Here is a 19995-nt window from a genome sequence, read left to right on the forward strand (position 1 = left end):
TTTGTATTTTTAGTATTTTGATTTATTAAAGAAAGAACAATTTGCTTTTTAAAAATTGTAGGTAAGATGAATGTGATCGAATATTTAATATATACTTAATTATTTATACATCTATTATGGATTATAATATGTAGAAGAATTGTATCAGTCTTTGGCCTCTTTTAGTCTTTAAACATGTTTTTTGTTTTACTTTAAATGAATATGATTCTCTCAAATTTTTAGGATATTTTTTGCCTGAAATCAATTAGGTACGTGATATTTCCCAATCCTTCATTTCGCTATTTGTGTTTAAGCAGACATTGTTATTAATTAGGTTTCGATCTATAAGTAAACACAACTCGCACTTGACCCGTTTCTTACAAAGTAAACAGTCTTGAACTGAATTTCATGTAAAGATTAATGCGACTGACTAATCAAGGCCCTCAAATATAGGCCGCTAGTGGAAATATTTCCATCTTGAAAAACGGGTTATTTTGGTTGTAAACGAACGCAATTATTTTTTTATACTACGCCGGTGGCAAACAAGCATACGGCACGCCTGATGGTAAGCAGTCTCCGTAGCCTATGAACGCCTGGAACCCTAGAGGAGTTACATGCGCGTTGCCGACCCTAACACTCCGCACCCTCGTTGAACTCTGGCAACCTTACTCACCGGCAGGAACATAACACTATGAGTAGGGTCTAGTGTTATTTGGCTGCGGTTTTCTGTAAGGTGGAGTACTTCCCCAGTTGGGCAGAACTAGTACCACTAAAAGTCATTTAACCTTTTGAACGCCACGCCGATCGCACGCGGCGCGAAATCGTGAACCTTGTCGGTACGCATGAAGGTTGATATTGGGCTGTAGCCGCGCGCGTCATATGACGTCTTTGGCGGTCAAAAGGTTAAAATAGTTTTTGTTATAGTTTCCTTTATAACATAGTTATTTAATGGCAGCTAACAAGTGCTACTTCGGCCTGCCAAGATACCTCCGTTCAAAATTTATTTCAAGAAGCATAAAACTTCTTCTGTACAAAACCTTACTAAGGCCCATGCTCACCTACGGTTCTGAATGTTGGGTGCTGAGCAAAAAAGACAAGAAATCCTTATTTGTATTTGAGCGTAAAATACTAAGACGCATTTTCGGAGCTGCGATGGAGGATGAGAGATGGCGCACGCGTTATAACCACGAGCTATAGCAAATGTACAATGAGTCTCACGTCATTAAGACCATAAAGATCGGACGCCTGCGATGAGCAGGGTACGTGTTACGGATGGACGAGGCCAGAGTACCCAAACGCCGTCTAGATGGCAACCGGAGAGCCGCAGAGGTAAAGGCAGGCCCAAGCTCAGATGGTTGGATGGCGTATACCAGGATATCAGGACCTTAGGAGTGACAAGTTGGGGAAGGAAAGCCACGAATAGGTCGGACTGGAGAGAGTTGCTGGACCAGGCTGAGGCCCACCCGCGGCTGTATTGCCTCAGATGATGATGATAGTGGAAAGGCAACAGAAAAGCACATACCTACTTCCGATTTAATTCATTACTTTAAACAATGGTAAGTTGCTTATAAACAACGTTTAAGTATCAAATGTTTGTAAACAAAACATACAGTAAATGTAAACAAAATCAATTACAACTCACAGGAAATATTATATTCGCATATGCTAACACGGAGTATAAAAACAGTGTTTATTATGTAAAATGCGCGATAATGAGCATGATTATGATAATATAATGTGCACGTTAAGATAAGGAAAACGTGGATTGCTTCCGGTTCATTCTGGTGACAATTTATACATCTTCAGATTAATTGTTAAATGAGAGAGATCTACCTAATAGACATGTGTTGTTCACGAGTGGGTGATTTAAATGAACTATATATTTTGCACTCACTCTTCAACTCACTGGAGATTTAACTCGCTCAGTAACTCATCTATCTTAGTGTTACTTGCTCGCTCTTTCCCCCTTATGATTCGAATGGGCCGACCGAACCAAATGAGACGATGCGAAAATGCGAAACCACAGTTTCGGAGCGGTTCGGAAGAATACGGCCGTCGGGAAAACATGCTGAGATCGTATCGCATGATTCGCCGTCTTAATCGCACTTATGGTTGATATGTGTATTTGATTGATTGACATCTCTCTCTACTCACTCTTGAAGTAGCTCTTCTACTACAAGAGCCTACAGATCCACTGAGAGAAAGAGTGATATATATCTCCGCGAGCGAAAGATATGAATCCATCTTTTCATCTTTTCACAGAGTTACTTTCGCATTGATAATATTATAGTAAGTATGTGCAAAGTGCATAATGGAAAATCTAAAAGCGGTGCTCACGCTCGACTTGCATATGTAAACTTTCGTTGAGATTAAATTTTCACACTATCGAATATCTATAAAATGAATAAATAATAAAGGAGCTCCAAAATATAAAAAATCCGGGGAACCGCGGGCCGATACCATACCATCAGGCTATGTAAGAATTCCAAATAGTACAACCGCGATATTCACGGCACTTATTAATATTTAGATGGCATTACTCTTCTCCTATATATAATGAAATCAAAGTCGTTGACCTCCTATGGTTTCATTTCTCATAACTTCCAATAAATAAAAGGCTTTACTTAAATTACCGAACATCAAACAGTTTCCTTTGCCCAGCGGCCATTACTGTTATTGCGTCCACACATAACTGACAATTCGTCAACCTTATGGTAGAGACAATAAGGTCCACCAATGGTCAACATTAAACGTTAGTGTTACTCCCGATTATTGCGGGTCGTTGACATTTTGTTTATTATATATAATGGCCCAAACTTCAGCTGGGTACTTTTGGTAGGGTGTGGGAAATTAATTGAGCCAACCCATCCACGTGATTTGGGTATTTTCGATTGTCATCTAACCTTAAAAATCCTGAAAATAGGTTTGATCATACTTTTTTTTTAGGATTAGAAAAAAGGTAAACAATATTAATTTATTCAAAAATAAATAAATTATTTTAGACGTGTAAAAATCGCATTCATATTGAGTAAATTGTGCCTTCGTTTTCATTGTCAATCAGGCACTGAAATCGCTCTATGAAGACTCCAGTGCTTGTGTGAGAGTGCACGGAGCGTACACTGAGTGGTTTAGCATCTAGTGCAATAGAAAAAAAGCGGCCAAGTGCGAGTCGGACTCGCCCATGAAGGGTTCCGTACCATTTATGACGTATTAAAAAAAAACTACTTACTAGATCTGGTTCAAACCAATTTTCGTTGGAAGTTTGCATGGTAATGCATATCATATATATTTTTTAGATTTTTCATTCTGTTATTTTAGAAGTTACAGGGGGGGGGACACACATTTTTTCACTTTGGAAGTGTCTCTCGCGCAAACTGTTCAGTTTAGAAAAAAATGATATTAGAAACCTAAATATCATTTTTGAAGACCTATCCTTAGATACCCCACACGTATGGGTTTGATGAAAAAAAATTTTTTTTTAATTTTTATGACGTATTAAAAAAAAACTACTTACTAGATCTCGTTCGAACCAATTTTCGGTGGAAGTTTGCATGGCAATGTATATCATATATTTTTTTTTAGATTTTTCATTCTGTTATTTTAGAAGTTACGGGGGGGGGGGGGGACACACTTTTTACCACTTTGGAAGTGTCTCTCGCGCAAACTATTCAGTTTAGAAAAAAATGATATTAGAAACCTCAATATCATTTTTAAAGACCTATCCATAGATACCCCACACGTATGGGTTTGATGAAAAAAGATTTTTTGAGTTTCAGTTCTAAGTATGGGGAACCCCCAAAATTTATTGTTTTTTTTCTATTTTTGTGTAAACATCATAATGCGGTTCATAGAATACATCTACTTACCAAGTTTGAACAGTATAGCTTTTATAGTTTCGGAAAAAAGTGGCTGTGACAGAATCGGACAGACAGACGGACATGACGAATCTATAAGGGTTCCGTTTTTTGCCATTTGGCTACGGAACCCTAAAAATATCTATCAATATCAACAATCACGTCAAAATGATAAAACTCAAAAATTTACGCGCGATAGCGCAGTGACGAATCTTATCAAGTTTTATCTCTAACATGAGCACATTGAATGGCCAAAATACATACAGGGTGATTTCGGGGTCGTGGAGCAAGAGAACAAGACATCACACAGAACTCAAAAATGAATCTAATGATGTTGCTCATTATTTATTATCACCAATAATTATGATTATTTTTCAGATGACAAATTGAAAAAAAAAAAAAAAACATTTTTGCATACAATTTGGTCACCCTACTCAATGTGACGTCTTGTCGCTTTCCATACAGCGTATGTCAAAAGTCATAGGGTGACCATGATTACTTCATATAAGATTAATTTTACTTGAAAAATAATAAGAATTAAACTAATTATCTTTAAATCAAATACTACCGTATGATAATGTGAATCATTTATAGATTTAGAAAAAGTGGTTCTGGATCACGACCCAGAAATCATTCTGTATACTACCAACATAAAAGTGGCATAAAGCGAACATGAAAATACCTTTGATAAGATCCTAATGAGTAATGACTTAAACATTGAGTCACTCGAGGCATTTAATATCGATAATCGATCTCATACGTGTGTGGTAGTTTTTTGGAATTTCTATTTTATTTTCTACATGGTAAGACTACTTTTATAATAAAAAATAAAAATGAAATATTTTAAAATGTTTGGTGTGCATTGAGACTTCAGCACCTGAATATCCATTGTCACGAAATAAATTTAGATATTATCTATAGATATAGTTATTTTGTAAGGAATAATCAGACGACATAGTCAGAATTATATATCCGATGGTGGCCCCACACTGGCTGTTATATTATAATGTTATATAACATTGTGTGACAGCGACAACATAATAAAACACTATCATTACTATCATGTTGTCCCTGTCACCCGATGTTATAAAACGTTATACGTATGTATAACGGCCAGTTTAAACCACCATGAATGTATTCAGTAACCATCAATTCCGGTGCTGAATTTCTATTGATTTCAGCCCACGTTTGATGCGCCTGAGACCCGTTACAATTGAAAGAGATGGCATTATGGCTATAGCCCGGGTAAGAGTAAGCCAAAATACCTGATACCTATCCTGGCATTGGGATAATGGGAAATTTGAATGAGAGAGACCTAATTCAACAATGTTTGGGCAGGATTGAGATTTCACTTAAGCGGAGCCAAAGGAGTGTACTAATTAGAGAATCCAATTGTTTTTGAGCTGTCTTGTGTGACCAGAATGTAACAATTATTATAATAAAGAAAAAAGTTACACAAATCGACTTACCCCACAATAAGCTTAAAAGGCTTGTGTTGTGGGAGCTAAACGACGATATAAAATACATAGAAATAGATAAATACATAGAATACATCAAAAACGTCTGTAATTATTCAATTATTAGAGATGTTTTTTCGGCAAAAGGTGGCCAACACTAAGTTTTGCCCAGATCTAAATGTCTCCTTTTTAGGGTTCCGTACCCAAAGGGTAAAACGGGACCCTATTACTAAGACTCCGCTGTCCGTCCGTCCATCCGTCCGTCAGTCACCAGGCTGTATCTCATGAACCGTGATGGTTAGACAGTTGAAATTTTCACAGATGATGTATTTCTCTTGCCGCTATAACAACAAATACTAAAAACAGAATAAAATAAATATTTAAAGGTGACCCTGCCTATGAAGCCGATGGTCCCGGGCTCAAATCCTGGTAAGGGCATGTATTCGTGTGATGAGCATGGATATTTGTTCCTGAGTCATGGGTGTTTTCTATGTATTTAAGTATCTCTAAATATTTATATATTATATATATCGTTGTCTAAGTACCCTCAACACAAGCCTTATTGAGCTTACTGTGGGACTTAGTCAATTTGTGTAATAATGTCCTATAATATTTATTTATTTATTTATTATTTATTGACTGTAGTATCAAAAAAATAAGATTGCCCATAAAGTGCACACTAGGAAACGCACGTGCGTGAGTCACATCTCTGAATCACGAGCGAGGTCGAGAGTTTCAAGTTCGCTATGTATGGGTTGCGTCATCACTACAAGTTACCAGTCAGTTTTATCAGTTACCATGCTTTCGGTAATTGGTGATAATTTGGGAAGTTTTTTAGGTACCCGACAACATTTTTGAAAAAAGAAGAAAGAATATATTTACTTCAAGAATTTGCATTACAAGAGATGCAGTACATAGAACCCCACACTAGGCTCAGCCTGTAACGTGCGAATCTCAAGGAAGTATCGAAATGGTGCGGTTCTTATTTTAACAGAATATATTATTGTTAAAGCTAAATTATGTATAAGTTTTTTTATTATATGACTAAACTTCTTGTATGAACGTAAATAAGTTACTTAATAAATATTCTTTACTGCACCACAAATAAAACAAAATAAATAAATATTATAGGACATTATTACACAAATTGACTAGGTCCCACAGTAAGCTCAATAAGGCTTGTGTTGAGAGTACTTAGACAACGATATATATAATATATAAATATTTATAAATACTTAAATACATAGAAAACACCCATGACTCAGGAACAAATATCCATGCTCATCACACGAATAAATGCCCTTACCAGGATTTGAACCCGGGACCATCAGCTTCGTAGGCAGGGTCACTACCCACTAGGCCAAACCGGTCGTCATAAGGATGGGTTATTACTTTCATTTCGAAGGCAGCGATGCGTGTCTTAAGGATAATTTCGGTGTTGTGTCCAGCTCCCATGACTGTTAAATGTAATTGTTGTTTTCTACTGTGTCGACAATGACATTATATAGGAAAAAAAATCGGCAAAGTGCGAGTCGGACTCGCACAGGAAGGGTTCCGTACCATTAACTTCGGTGATTGGATGAGAACCTCGAGATTGGAAAGAAATATTTATTTTATTCTGTTTTTAGTATTTCTTGTTATAGCGGCAACAGAAATACGATCTGTAGAAATTTCAACTGGCTGACGTAACAGTTCATGAGATACAGCCTGGTGACAGACGGACGGACGGATGGACGGACAGCGGAGTCTTAGTAATAGGGTCCCGTTTTACCCTTCGGGCACGGAACCCTAAAAATCATGCCCAATGTAGAGTTCTGCAGTTACCATTCCGTCAAAATAATACCTAAAAATCTTTTTAATTTAAGATTAGTAGTTAAGCATTTAAAAATGCATGTTTTTTTTTCATATATATGGGTATAAGAAAACCTAACGTGTATTTTTCTATGGTGAACGAAACTAAGAAAAAATATCTACCACATAATTTTTCTCGGTTTTGTTAAACATAAATCTTCACTTGGCACTTCAAAATAGCAAGTCTAAACAAGATTTACTCTATACAAAACTATTTATCTTAAAATAAGGTCGAATGAAAAAAAAAAAAATACATGTGAGGTTATGAACCAAGAACCTCACCAAATATCACCAAGGCGGAGGGGGGGTCAAAAAATAGCTGAAAAAACCTCGCGTGATTTGTGCACAAGCCCCTACTTGAATAATAAACTATCTTTATCTTATCTCTCTGACAATGTAGGTGCTAGATAAACAGCGATATATATTTTGGTGGCATGATCAGTGCCTAGCTACACTATAAGATATATTTCAGTATAATAATATATATTATCGCTCCATCTGTGTCGGGTTTTAGGTAGCACAAGAATTTGCTTTCACTATGTTCACACACTATTTAATTTACGGCTAATTAATACTCTTTCAGTATTCTTGAGAGATTTCCTCCAGCTATTAACATGATATAGATGACAGATAATGTCATATATCAGTGTCATGAGAGTAATTAGGTGTGACAGATAGACATTTGGTTGATTCTTAAAGTTTCACTTTATGTAGTATGAAATGAATCATATTGATACCTACTACAATTACATTATTTGCTTAAGAAAACATGGCCCCTATTGATTGACAGCACAATCTTGGTGATGAACAGCTTGAATTTTTTTTAATTGATGTAAATATTGCAAATATATCAAATAAATTAGTTGACAACCAAATTTGGAGGTCAAATATGTAGGAATTAATTTTGTTTATTTTTCATCTAAATATGATATTTCAGTTTTCCATGATTGGAAACTTAGTTTATCTCAGTCTGGCAACTAAGAGCAAAACACCCATATTTGTCAGAAAGTTATTAAGTACCAAATTGCAAATTTGTTACAGAAAAAAAAAGCACTTACCCATAAATCCTATTAATGCTAGCACACTCATGGTTCCCCCGTAATAAGAAGAAGTTCTCTGGATATTTGATCTTGTATGCTAGCAACAGGCAGATGGTCTCCAGCGACTGCTTCCCGCGATCCACGTAGTCTCCGAGGAACAGGTAGTTGGACTCGGGCGGGAAGCCTCCATATTCAAAGAGTCGGAGCAAGTCATAGTACTGTCCGTGGATGTCACCTGTTAAAGAGTTTTGGGTTAAGATGGTATTCGTTCTATAGTCTCAAGTTTAACATTTATATCCCTATGATGTTGACTTTTCTTGGCTATAGCTTACTTTAATATTAATTTCTCCATATATATTGAAAACTCTAGTGTCAAAAAACGTCCAGTCCCTTGAGTGTCACTATTATTTGCATGACCCTCGCATATTAACCTTTTACATGTGTGGTGGGCAAAAATTGTGGGTTCAAACCTCGGTATGAATCATTATATTAAGTGACGTTATACGGAGTTTACACTGTAGGTTCAAACCGTGGTTGTGAAGCATAGATACATATAAAAGAGAATTATTTATAAATTAAATGCTATAAGGTGAATAGAAAATATGTTTAACCCTTACATTTTATAATGTCATAGCTTTTTGTATTTTTTTCTTATGCACAATTTTTAAGACTACAGTTTACCTTCAAAAATCCAAACACAGATGAAACAATAAAAAAAAATGCATGAACAATGTTGGGCTCTGATTGAATTAATTAAAATCAATATAAAAAGAATCTGATATTTATGTTATTGTTTACAATTTTATAATTATTAATGATTTGATAAAACAAGTAAAACTCACAAGATAACTACATTAATTATTTGTTTGTGTTATTATTTGATCCCGAGTCATGGGTCTTTTCTATATATATAAGTATTATCTATATAAGTAAGTATATCATTACCTAGTACTTATAGTAAAAGCTGCATTAGTTTGGGGCTAAGTCAATCTGTGTAAGATTGCCCCCAAATATTTATTTATGTATATCACAATTTATACCACATAAAATACACATAGAAAACAAGGAAACATTGTTGAAGAAACTATAACATATAAGTAGGTACTATAAACATGTTTTAGTATTAATAAAACCACTTGCAATATTTACATCACAAAAATTTAGAGTTAAACCAAGCTAAATTAGCTTGGTATAACTCTCTCGTCTGGTGAGTATGAGTGAATTTGTTGTATCATTAAACACACTATTCCAGACATTTCAATGAATAATTCTCATGTCAATTCTAATATTTTAAGCCAAAGCCAAAGCATTGAAAGTAATATCTGAGAAACTTGTATGCTTTCACCAGATAGGAATTCAAATATTCCACATCCTATAACCGATTTCTTAAAATGACAAGTGTAAAAACAAAAGTACCTACAAGTTCCCTTATAAAGTCATGCAAAAAGTAAACAGTAAAGCTGTATTATGGATGAAAACTAAATAATAACCTCAAGCAACCATTGGGAATGTATAGTTTATGAAAGTAGAAACTATAATGTTGTTATGCTAAAGTTTTCCGATCAAACTATAAGTACATGGTTTTGTTTATAAAACTCTTTACTCACCGCATATTTTTAGAGGGGCTTCCAATTCAAGTAATATGGGCTGTGATAAGAATATTTCCCGCGATTTTAAGCATAGCCCTTTGATCTCGATTTCCGTTAACTGTACATTCATGCCAGGCTTCTCGCCCCGGACTGAAAACAATAACCAAATATAAACACGGAACCATTTTAGCTAAATAACCCGAAATACACTGCACTTTCATACACAACCCGTAAAATAAATACACACTATTTGTTTATCACTTTATTTTTACGAAAAACACTGTTTCATTTATTTCCTGGTATATCAACATTACCTTTTAGTAATTTTTTTATGACATTGTCGATGTTTAACTCATCTGTGTCTCTGTCTGCCATCGGATAAAATGTTTGTGCACGGAATATGACTAAATATTACAAGTAAAGAAAGGAAGATTGTAGAGATTTTTGCCGATTTATGAAAGGTACAACCTATTTCGGTTCTCGGCTTAAATGAGTTCCAATGGCAGAGACATCACTCACACACGCAAACAAAAGAAACACATCATCGGTGTTCCCAGCTACAAAAATATTTACTCCCGCATAAACTAATGAACTTCTTTTTATACTATAGTTTTGTTTAAAATCAAACCGTACGCTGATGACGTTAAGCATGTCATTTTAATGAGAAATTGAGATAAAAGATTGATTTCAGTTTTTAAAATGTTTCTTTGAATTTTGTTTCGTTTGTTTCCTAATTGTGAATGTACGGTCACATTAAAATCTGCACTTATAATATCTATGCCAGTAGAATAGTTTTACACTTTATATCAATATAAGAATTGGTACCGACAATATTGAAAGATTTTCTAAAAATATTTATTTAGCCTAATGTTACCCACATATGGGGTAAATTTCAGCTCTGGTATCCCTTATTGAATTCTGTGTTGCAACCATAAAAAAATAAAGTGTCAGTGTTGCCTTAAAAACCCAGGTTTTAAAAAGGTTAAAAATAAATTTATTATTTGTATCCTACACTGTCCATTTAAAAAGCTAAAACGGTGACATGCTGTAAATAGCTAGAAAAAAATGCAGCAATGAGCATACTAATCAAGGCCTGTCGACTTCCTTAGAAAGACATGACGCTTCATAATTGCGCATGTGTGGTCTGACCTTCTGGAAATAGATACCAGTTATTAATATAAAAATATTTTGTTACAGCAACATTGCTCCTATCTAACTTTGTCTATTCAACTTTGGGAACAAATAAAATCATTTTTATCAAATATTTTGATTTATGTCACACTACCATATGTAAATTATTATTATTTTATATAAATTATTACCTATTTCAGTTTGTCTTAGTCTATGTTCATAAAATCTATGGAGGTCAGAGGCACATATACCCTCCATAAAGCCTTGCACTTGGGTCTGGCCGGTTAGAACATAGACAAAAGTCTGCAATGTCAATGCTGTCAAAGTCATTGACGCAAAACTATTTTTATTTTCAAAACTATCAGTTTTCATATAAAATGATTAAATAATGATTTATGTTGTTGAAATAGATTTATTGATTAATTTTTAAAATTAAAAATCCACCGCACAGTATCTCCGCTCAGACTCGGTTAAAATTTAATCCATTGTACTAAACTAAGAAACAACAATTATTTCAAGGTAAGAAATATTTTAATCTATAAATAAAATAAGTGTACTATTGCCAAATTCAAATACATAAATTTAATCTTACCACCCTCTTAAGTCGCACGGCCGCCCTATCGCGTCCAAAATTACAATCTAAATTCATCATAGATGTAAATTCTAACATTGTTTTAGCTGGCAATTTAGAACTCTGGTAGCTATTAGCAAGGTTAGTAATTAGGGACATAGGTTATAGTATTGTTTAAAATGTGATCGTTTTGTTTTAGAGGGTGAACGTGAGCAAAAAATCCTTGGGCGTCATATCATTTCCTTGGAAAGGCTCAAAATCAAAAGGCACGGATCCGCCACATAATTGTGACTAGTTGTAGTTTCCCGGTGACCATCAACAAGACCGCTGCACTGAGCTGTGGAGCAGAAAGTGTCCGACAATCGGATAGATGTAATAACAACTTTGTCTGTCATATATTCATGTAATTTTTAGTTTTTTGGGCTGATATATGTGATATGATTACAAGTTACACTAATTGCAATTGTGGAGTAAAATCAGATGTGCCAAAGATCATGTTTTAGATATATAAAAAGCTATATTAAATGCAAAAAATTTTGACGACCAGTCTGGCCTAGTGGGTAGTGACCCTGCCTATGAAGCTGATGGTCCCGGGTTCAAATCCTGGTAAGGGCATTTATTCGTGTGATGAGCATGGATATTTGTTCCTGAGTCATGGGTGTTTTCTATGTATTTAAGTATTTATAAATATTTACATATTATATCTATCGTTGTCTAAGTACCCTCAACACAAGCCTTATTGAGCTTACTGTGGGACTTAGTCAATTTGTGTAATAATGTCCTATAATATTTATTTATTTATTATTTAATAAATAGTATATGTATATATATAAAATTGTTTTTATCATGAAGATTTTAATGACTTCTATTTATTGTTATGAAGGTGATCTGGGAATTAAAACATGCGCTAAAAATAGACGACCTAAACATAAATAACGCCTTAAAAAAATCAAAAGATAATCACACGCACAGGATAGGTTAACTATTTGGTACCCACATCAATAATGAACCGAAATTACCGACCTGTGGTCTCATTGAATAAAATTTATATAGGTATGTAGATATTATATGGAAGTGTCACAGTTAGTTCAACAAGCCCCGTCCGATACATAAATTTGTATAGAAAATGACTTTTTTCCTGCCTATTGTATGTTTTTCGAACGAATTAAGCTCTTTTGATCCTAATATATAGGAATAAAAATATTTATAACTTGATAATAAACTGTATTGTTACCTTTTATATTGAAAAAACTTTAAAATATAGATATCATTATCTCTTAGGACAAAAGATGCCTGTGATTTTGATTAATATGTAACATAATATTTTTTTATTTGATAAATACTAATTTAAAAACCTCACCCCAACAAAAACAAAAAATGAAAAAATACAAAAAGAAATTCCGTCGCCGGGATTCGAACCCAGAACCACTAGCTAGAACTGGATCACTACCTACCAAAACCCGCCAGGCTAAACCGGTTGTCAATTTTAGTACTGAGATACAAAGAGAGCGCCACTAGTATAAACGAACTTTTGAAAGGGGCATTTTTTTGTATGGAGTTAGCGTTCTTCTCCTAGTGAGTATTATATTCTTTGATACTAATATATTGAATTGCAAATTGTAAAATATTAAAAAAAAAGCATTTTTAGCTCGGAAAACAGAGCTACCATTTATCAGTGTCATTCTGTCTGTCGTCGTTGTCAATATATTATTGGAGTTATTTTATTTATATTAGAATTGAAATAGATTCACTGAAATTGTTAAAATATTAAGGCTTCTTATTATTTTGCTTTTGTAACTTTAGAATCCTCTTAAATACTGTTTATACTGCCTTGTTATATGTTAGGTCTCATCGCCTAAACGATACCTAACAGAGAGTGGCTAATACCTGCAGATAATAAAAACCGGCCAAGAGAATGTCGGGCCACGCTCAGTGTAGGGTTCCGTAGTTACTCTTCCGTCACAATAAGCTAAACTGGAGCTTAAAATTGTTAACCAAGGGATGAAACGGTACCTTTCACGCGAGTTAAACAAATAGGAAAATTTGCATAATCAGTACCTAATTAGGTAAAGTAAGTCTTTTTACTATGAAGGGGAAACTTTTTGCGATAACTCAAAAACAGCTAAACCGATCATGTCCGCTATAGTTTTCATTTAATGTCTTTCTTAAGCTTTACTTCCACGATTTTTTTATAATTTTTGGACCTATGGTTCAAAAGTTAGAGGGGGGGGGGGGGGGGCACAATTTTTTTTCTTTCGGAGCGATTATCTCCGAATATATTCACTTTATCAAAAAATGATTGTTGAAGACCCCTATTAATTTTGAAAGACCTTTCCAACGATACCCCACTGTAGGGTTGAAGCAAAAAAAAAAACACCCCCACTTTACGTGTAGGGGAGGTACCCTCAAAAAAAATACATTTTTAGATTTTATTGTACGACTTTGTCGGCTTTATTGATTTATATATCCATGCCGAATTTCAACTTTCTAGCACTAACGACCACGGAGCAAAGCCTCGGACAGACCGACAGACAGACAGATGGACATGGCGAAACTATAAGGGTTCCTAGTTGACTACGGAACCCTAAAAAAGGCATATCTATGATTTCATTTCCATTATATAATTATTCAGAGCATATAACGTCACAATTTTTTTGAGTTTGCTGTTACTGAGAATTTATTAGAGTGAGGATAAAAAGTGATAATACTTACTTAAATGTCTGCTGATGCTCAGCATTGACTGTATTGTGGACGAAACCAATGAGCTTCATTATCCTAATATCTAATACCAATTCAACATTTGGATAGTAGGTGCGTTAGTATAAAAGTGAACTCGCGCAGCTTGATTTCACTTTAACTAGTCTTTCTTTAGAACCACGAGTAGGTATTAAGATCGCGTTCGAAACGCGTTTGAAAAAACTGGGAAGGCGTGTCAAAGGTTTTTATAGATGGCACCGGTAGATTTTCCCTATTTCTACGAAGGTTTTAATACTATTGATAGGAATGATAGGTTTTTAAGGAGAAAGCTATGTTGAAGCCATCTGTAAAACCCCATTGTCAAGTCTATTGAGTCCTATTTTAGTAGGTAAATATTAAATAATAAAATATTAAATATAGTCTGGCGTGGTCTGGCGAACACTACTTGTCAGTAAGTAAGAACACAGGAAACTATACTTATCCCTTTCTTTTGGGTGCTTGTGCTAACGTAAGACATTATCCCTGTTATGTTTGAAATGAGACAGTAAAAGTCCAGTAGCTTAGTCTGTCTAAAGTTAGACTAAGCTAAGTTGGCAGCAATTTTGATAGCCCAGACGGTGCAAGTGTTATTTTAAACGTCAAACTTCTATGAGATTATTAAATATATTAAATACTATAGGACATTATTACACAAATTGACTAAGTCCCACAGCAAGCTCAATAAGGCTTGTTTTGAGGGTACTTAGACCGTTGTTATACCGACCGATGTTATATACATATATGATATATAAATATTTATAAATACTTAAATACATAGAAAACACCCATGACTCAGGAACAAATATCCGTGTTCATCACACGGATAAATGTTACCAGGATTTAAACCCGGGACCATCGGTTTTATCGGCTTCGGATTATGACGTATAAACAACAGTTGCCCCGTCTGGGCTAACGAAATCGCTGCTATCTTAGCTTGGCCTAACTCCATATGTCTTGGTCAGGGGGTCAAACTATAGTTTTCTTAATAATATCAAATCGTGTTGTAACAGCTCTATGAGATGCGGCGATTGCAAGTTCGTATTTCCGAAGCCCAACGATAGACGAAGGGGAAGGCGTCACAGTCGATAACGGTCGCCCGTTAAAAGCGAAATAGCTGCGCCGACTGTAGTGCGAGAGAATAGGATAGAAGAACAGATGCGGGCAAGCATGCGGGCACTAATGCGGGGGACATTTTCCTCAGTCTGTTTAGCAGTGTGAAGCTTAGCTTTCGTCATATCATAGCGCACGGAACGAAAATAGAGCGAAGTAAATAAATAAAATGTCGGATTTGCTTGTATGTCGAGCATGTTTGCGGTGCAAAGTTCCTGTTTATAATATATTACGAACGAAATATCAAGAGGCGTTTGAGAGAATGGCAGCTATATCGGTATGTAATAGCAAGTAATAAAGGGCAAAGTTGTTGTTTAACCTCTCGTGCTAATAGATAAGTAAATAAGTACCCGAGCAAGCGAAAGATTCCAAAATTGAACCACGAGCGTAGCGAGTGATTCGAAAGTGGAATCTTGAGCGTTGCGAGGTTTTCAAGGCTACTAATAAAGGAGCCCGTCTACACTGGCCGATTTGAGCGTGAGGATTTTGCCTCACGCGTATACGCGTGTGGGTCCACACAGAGCGAGCATACGCGTGAGGCAATTTTTATCGCCTAATATTTATCGTCCAAAATTATCATTTATAAGAATTATAAGTAAATTCCACCTACCATAAGGAAACAACTCAAAATTTGCATATGATTACCTTGCCACACATGTGGATAAAATGCTACTTTCTTATCAGTTTTTGAATCATCAAGAGAACCAGCTGGTGTGGTGAAAATCATTTTATACCTACCCCTACCCCCTACCCTATGACAAAGCAAAAAGGAAAGATGAAAAGTTTTTTGTTTGAGACGCGCAACTTGCGACCCCATCTATTTCAGCTGTCCCAGCTAAAATATTTTGTACAAATACAAAACTTTATTAATAACGCCAAAGTTATAGGTCAAAATGTCTTAATAATAGGTACAATAGTACTTAAAACAAACATGTCAATGTCACAGAGTAATATTTAACCGCCATTTTTATTTATTTACTGGTTCTTTTTTTTTTGTTTTTTTTTGAGAGTTGTATTTATTTTGTACTACGTTTATTATCATTGGGATGGCCCAGATGGCCACGCTAGTGTGGGGTGGCTCTTAAAGCAGTAAAAACCAACATGTTTTTCACAAATTCAGTGCAGTTGAACGAGCTTATAGGTACATATCGGCGGCCAATCATAATATCCGCCAGATCATGAAATTCCTAGGCATATCGTGAAACGTGAAAATCATTGTCTCGTTCTCTGAGTCGACTGTTTGCCCTTCGGTCATCGGAAACAACCTAACGAACCTATCCTATCTATCTATTGGTTTAATGACAATTCCAGATTTCAATTTAGCGCTGACAGTTTCTCATTACTTGACTGTTGTTGTGAGTTCCATCGTTTCACCATAACGTACAATATTTAATTCCAGATGGCAGACAGCAAGCCTCACGCGCTCTGTGCCCCCTGTCTGGAGACCCTGGACAAATGCTGCAGACTGCAGGAGAAGTGTGCCATCTCAGAAGGCATCCTGAACCGGTTGCTGCAGGAGAACCAGGTAGTTTACAAAATCATTAAAAATATCTTTACCATTCCAGATGTTACGAGCGTTCGCTAGCTAGTGCGTCTGCATGGAGCATGTTAACAAAAAACCGGCCAAGTGCGAGTCGGACTCGCGCACCGAGGGTTCCGTACAAAAATTTGCGGTTTTCGCAATTTTTCCTTTATCTTAAGTACCCTGTAGGTTTTGATTCCCTTGCGAATGTCGAAAATTTTCGGTAAATTTGCGGCATAAACGGCTGTATCTTTTCATTGCGTTGGCTTAGAAGTTTGATTTTTTACAGCTCTAAGGGACAGTAGACCTGAGTATTTGATATAAATTCCAAATTGATACCTCCACGTGTTCCTGAGAAAAAGGGTCTTCACAGACAGACGGACGGACGGACAACAAAGTGATCCTATAAGGGTTCTGTTTTTTTTTTCGAGGTACGGAACCCTAAAAATGAAAGCCGCTAACTGACGCGAACGCGTGTAGCGTGTTTTACCTACAATTCCACGCGCGCGCGTTCGCCCGCTCCGTGCACACGCGCCAGCTAGCGGAGGGCCCTACTACATAACTTATAGCATAGCATTCAATACTAAAAGGAAGACCTTTTGGTAGCTATAACTACCATTCGTCACCTTTATTGCCTAAAAAATAGAGTTCAATGAAAAAACTTAAGAAAATTAGCGGAACGAGATCTTGAGAGAACCACTAATTCATCTTAGCCTCCTGAGACTCACAAGTACACAGTTGTTTCGTTTTTGAATTGGCAATTCTGAATTACTATACATAAGTGCATTATAGATTGTGGCATTTGGAGAATATATATGTGCAAATTTTTACGCGGCCCCGAGGTCCCAGGAGGGAGGAGTCAAGCTGGTAGGAATCAAGTTTTGTATTCCGTATGTTACCGGTACTGAAATACAATGAGTTCCTGTTCGTGAATCCCACATGCATTCACCAGCCCATTTTTTCAGAAGGTTGTTCTTATTCATGTACCTACCTATTTTGAACAATCTTTAATCAAACTCTTCATAATTCACAGCTCACTGAAGACACCATTGCCGCAGTCGATCGCCAGCAGCACAACTTAGTTGACACTCTTCCAACCTTCACATTGGAGCATATGAGGCCCAGTGAGGTTGAAAAGTCGGAAGATATCAAGAATAAGTTAGGCTCTAATACTGAACCTTGGGAGCCCCAAAAGCTTGAAGGTCCCACACATAATGCTACGCTTAGAATAAAGTCTGGTAAAAGGCAAAGTTCAGAAAATCCCACAGACGAAGCCGTGCTTAGGATTGAACCTGACAAAACTCAAAGTCTTGAAGATCTGAGACATGTCGTAGTTAAAACAGAACCAGAACAAAGTCCAGAAAATCATTCAAATAATTTAATGCCTTGGATCGAGCCTGGTGAAATACAATGCCCTGAAGAACCGGGTATATATCAGATGATTAAAACTGAGCCTGGAGTAACGCAGAGTTCTGAAGTGACTAGTGACGTGGAGCCGGCAACGAGTCATTCGGTCAAAGAACAACTCAACCAATCTAGCCACTCTATATCTATAGAAACAGTAAAACTTAAAGAGATGCCGTATATCCAAATTGATGCAGGAAAATTATTAAAAAATGTAAAATCTGAAGATGATAAAAGTTCAGTGGAAATAGAAGTGAACCAACCCATTACCCATGAATTTGATGAAACAAGTAACGCTAAAAATAATATGAGAGGTATTCTGGCTTCTAACTCAAGCAAAGGTGTCAAGGATGTTAAAGTACAACATTTTATAGAAAAGTGTAACGTAGATGGTAGAAGAATAAAGAAGGTATCGAGTGTTCAATATGAAGGAAATAAACCAAAAACCCAAGCACAACTAAAACCTTACCATTGCAACAAATGCTACTACCAAACCCCATACAAGAAGAGACTAATGTACCATATGAAGAAACATTCAGGATTCGTCATATGCGCTGTCTGTGATTACCAATGTGCTACAAAAAGTAGGTTAGTGTCCCACCTTCGTGTACATACTAAAGAACGTCCATACATATGCAAAGAATGCAACAAAGGATTCACCGAACTATGTAGTTTAACCAAACATATGAATATGCATAAGGGAGTTAAACCTTATAAATGTTTGTGGTGTGATTATGAGGCTGCTAGTAAGAATCATTTGGACAGACATATCAAAAGGCACATAGGTGATAAGAGGTTTAAATGTGAGCTGTGTGATTACGCGTGTGTTCAGAAGTGGGATTTGAAGAGGCATGCGAGAACCCATGAGAATGAGCGAGCTCGGTCATATAAGCGGGTTGCTCCGGTCATTGTAAAGACTGTTAGTATAGCTAAGGAGTAATGTAATTTATTTAGATTACCTACCACTTAGATACCCGTACAATTTTACGTCAAATGGCAGGGATCACATTGTCACTGCCAATAGGGACCGTGCGCGTTGGAGGGTCTGCCATCTTTTGGCCTGAATCGGAACAATAAACATGTAAATTTACACGTCACGTGTTTTCTTGTGCATAGTAGGTTCTGCCATCTTGTGGGCTACATTGGAACAATAAACATCACATTTACGCCTCGCGCCAAAAATCTGACAGCTCCTGTGCTGCCTCCTATAGTTCATGCACGCTCCCTATAGTGCCTAGCTATAATAGTGTCATCCACGATAACGCGCAGATTTGTCAAATCTAACCTTTAATAACATGACATGTCAAAGCACGCGTTTTCATAAATGACATATAAATGACATGATTCATAGAATAGTCGATTTAAACAAATGAGGTTATTACTTCTATGAGGTCTCCGAACACTGCCTGCTGAGAGGGACAGAGAACTGTATATTGACGAATTCACTGCGAACGGTTTCGTAGCGCTACGCTCGTAGCTGATCCCAGCGGTTACCCGCTTTGTAGAGAAAAGCGACTACGAACAGAGAATCCGCCAAGCGGGTCCGGCATTATTTATTTAATTTACGCTCTTAGCAGCAAAAACTGTTCGACGACCGAATAAATGTATAGTAACCTTCTTTAGCGTAGAATGGCTCTAACCATCCTTATAGTCTTTCAAGCCATTACCGTCAGTAGAAAAAAGCAACAAATTTAAATAATGTGCGCGCGAAGCGTTATCTTCCCATAAAAAAATTAAATTTTGCGCCTTTT

At 36.2% G+C, this 19995-nt stretch overlaps 2 protein-coding genes and 1 long non-coding RNA gene across 3 annotated transcripts in view; 2 read left to right on the plus strand and 1 right to left on the minus strand.

Annotated features, from left to right (window-relative positions):
* LOC133528851 (serine/threonine-protein phosphatase alpha-2 isoform) overlaps positions 1-10320 on the minus strand; it is a 73124-nt gene extending 62804 nt beyond the window's left edge. Inside the window, exons 1-3 of the mRNA XM_061866337.1 lie at positions 10085-10320; positions 9789-9920; positions 8200-8416 (exon numbers count right to left, since the gene is read on the minus strand). Of these exons, the coding sequence (XP_061722321.1) occupies positions 8200-8416; positions 9789-9920; positions 10085-10145 (410 nt within the window). The 5' untranslated portion in view covers positions 10146-10320. The remainder of the gene's footprint in view (positions 1-8199; positions 8417-9788; positions 9921-10084) is intronic.
* Positions 10321-10845: 525 nt separating this feature from the next.
* Positions 10846-12268, plus strand: LOC133528859 (uncharacterized). Its single transcript, XR_009801062.1, has 2 exons — positions 10846-11420; positions 11672-12268. It is a non-coding gene; the product is annotated as an uncharacterized LOC133528859 (long non-coding RNA).
* Positions 12269-14748: 2480 nt separating this feature from the next.
* On the plus strand, positions 14749-19334 carry LOC133528840 (histone-lysine N-methyltransferase PRDM9-like). Its single transcript, XM_061866327.1, has 3 exons — positions 14749-15595; positions 16718-16843; positions 17874-19334. The coding sequence occupies exons 1-3, from the start codon at positions 15488-15490 to the stop codon at positions 19182-19184; spliced, it is 1545 nt and encodes a 514-aa protein (XP_061722311.1). The 5' UTR covers positions 14749-15487; the 3' UTR covers positions 19185-19334.
* Positions 19335-19995: the final 661 nt, after the last annotated feature.

This window comes from Cydia pomonella, chromosome 20, assembly GCF_033807575.1.
Source record: "Cydia pomonella isolate Wapato2018A chromosome 20, ilCydPomo1, whole genome shotgun sequence".
In the NCBI taxonomy this organism is placed as follows: Eukaryota; Metazoa; Arthropoda; class Insecta; order Lepidoptera; family Tortricidae; genus Cydia; species Cydia pomonella.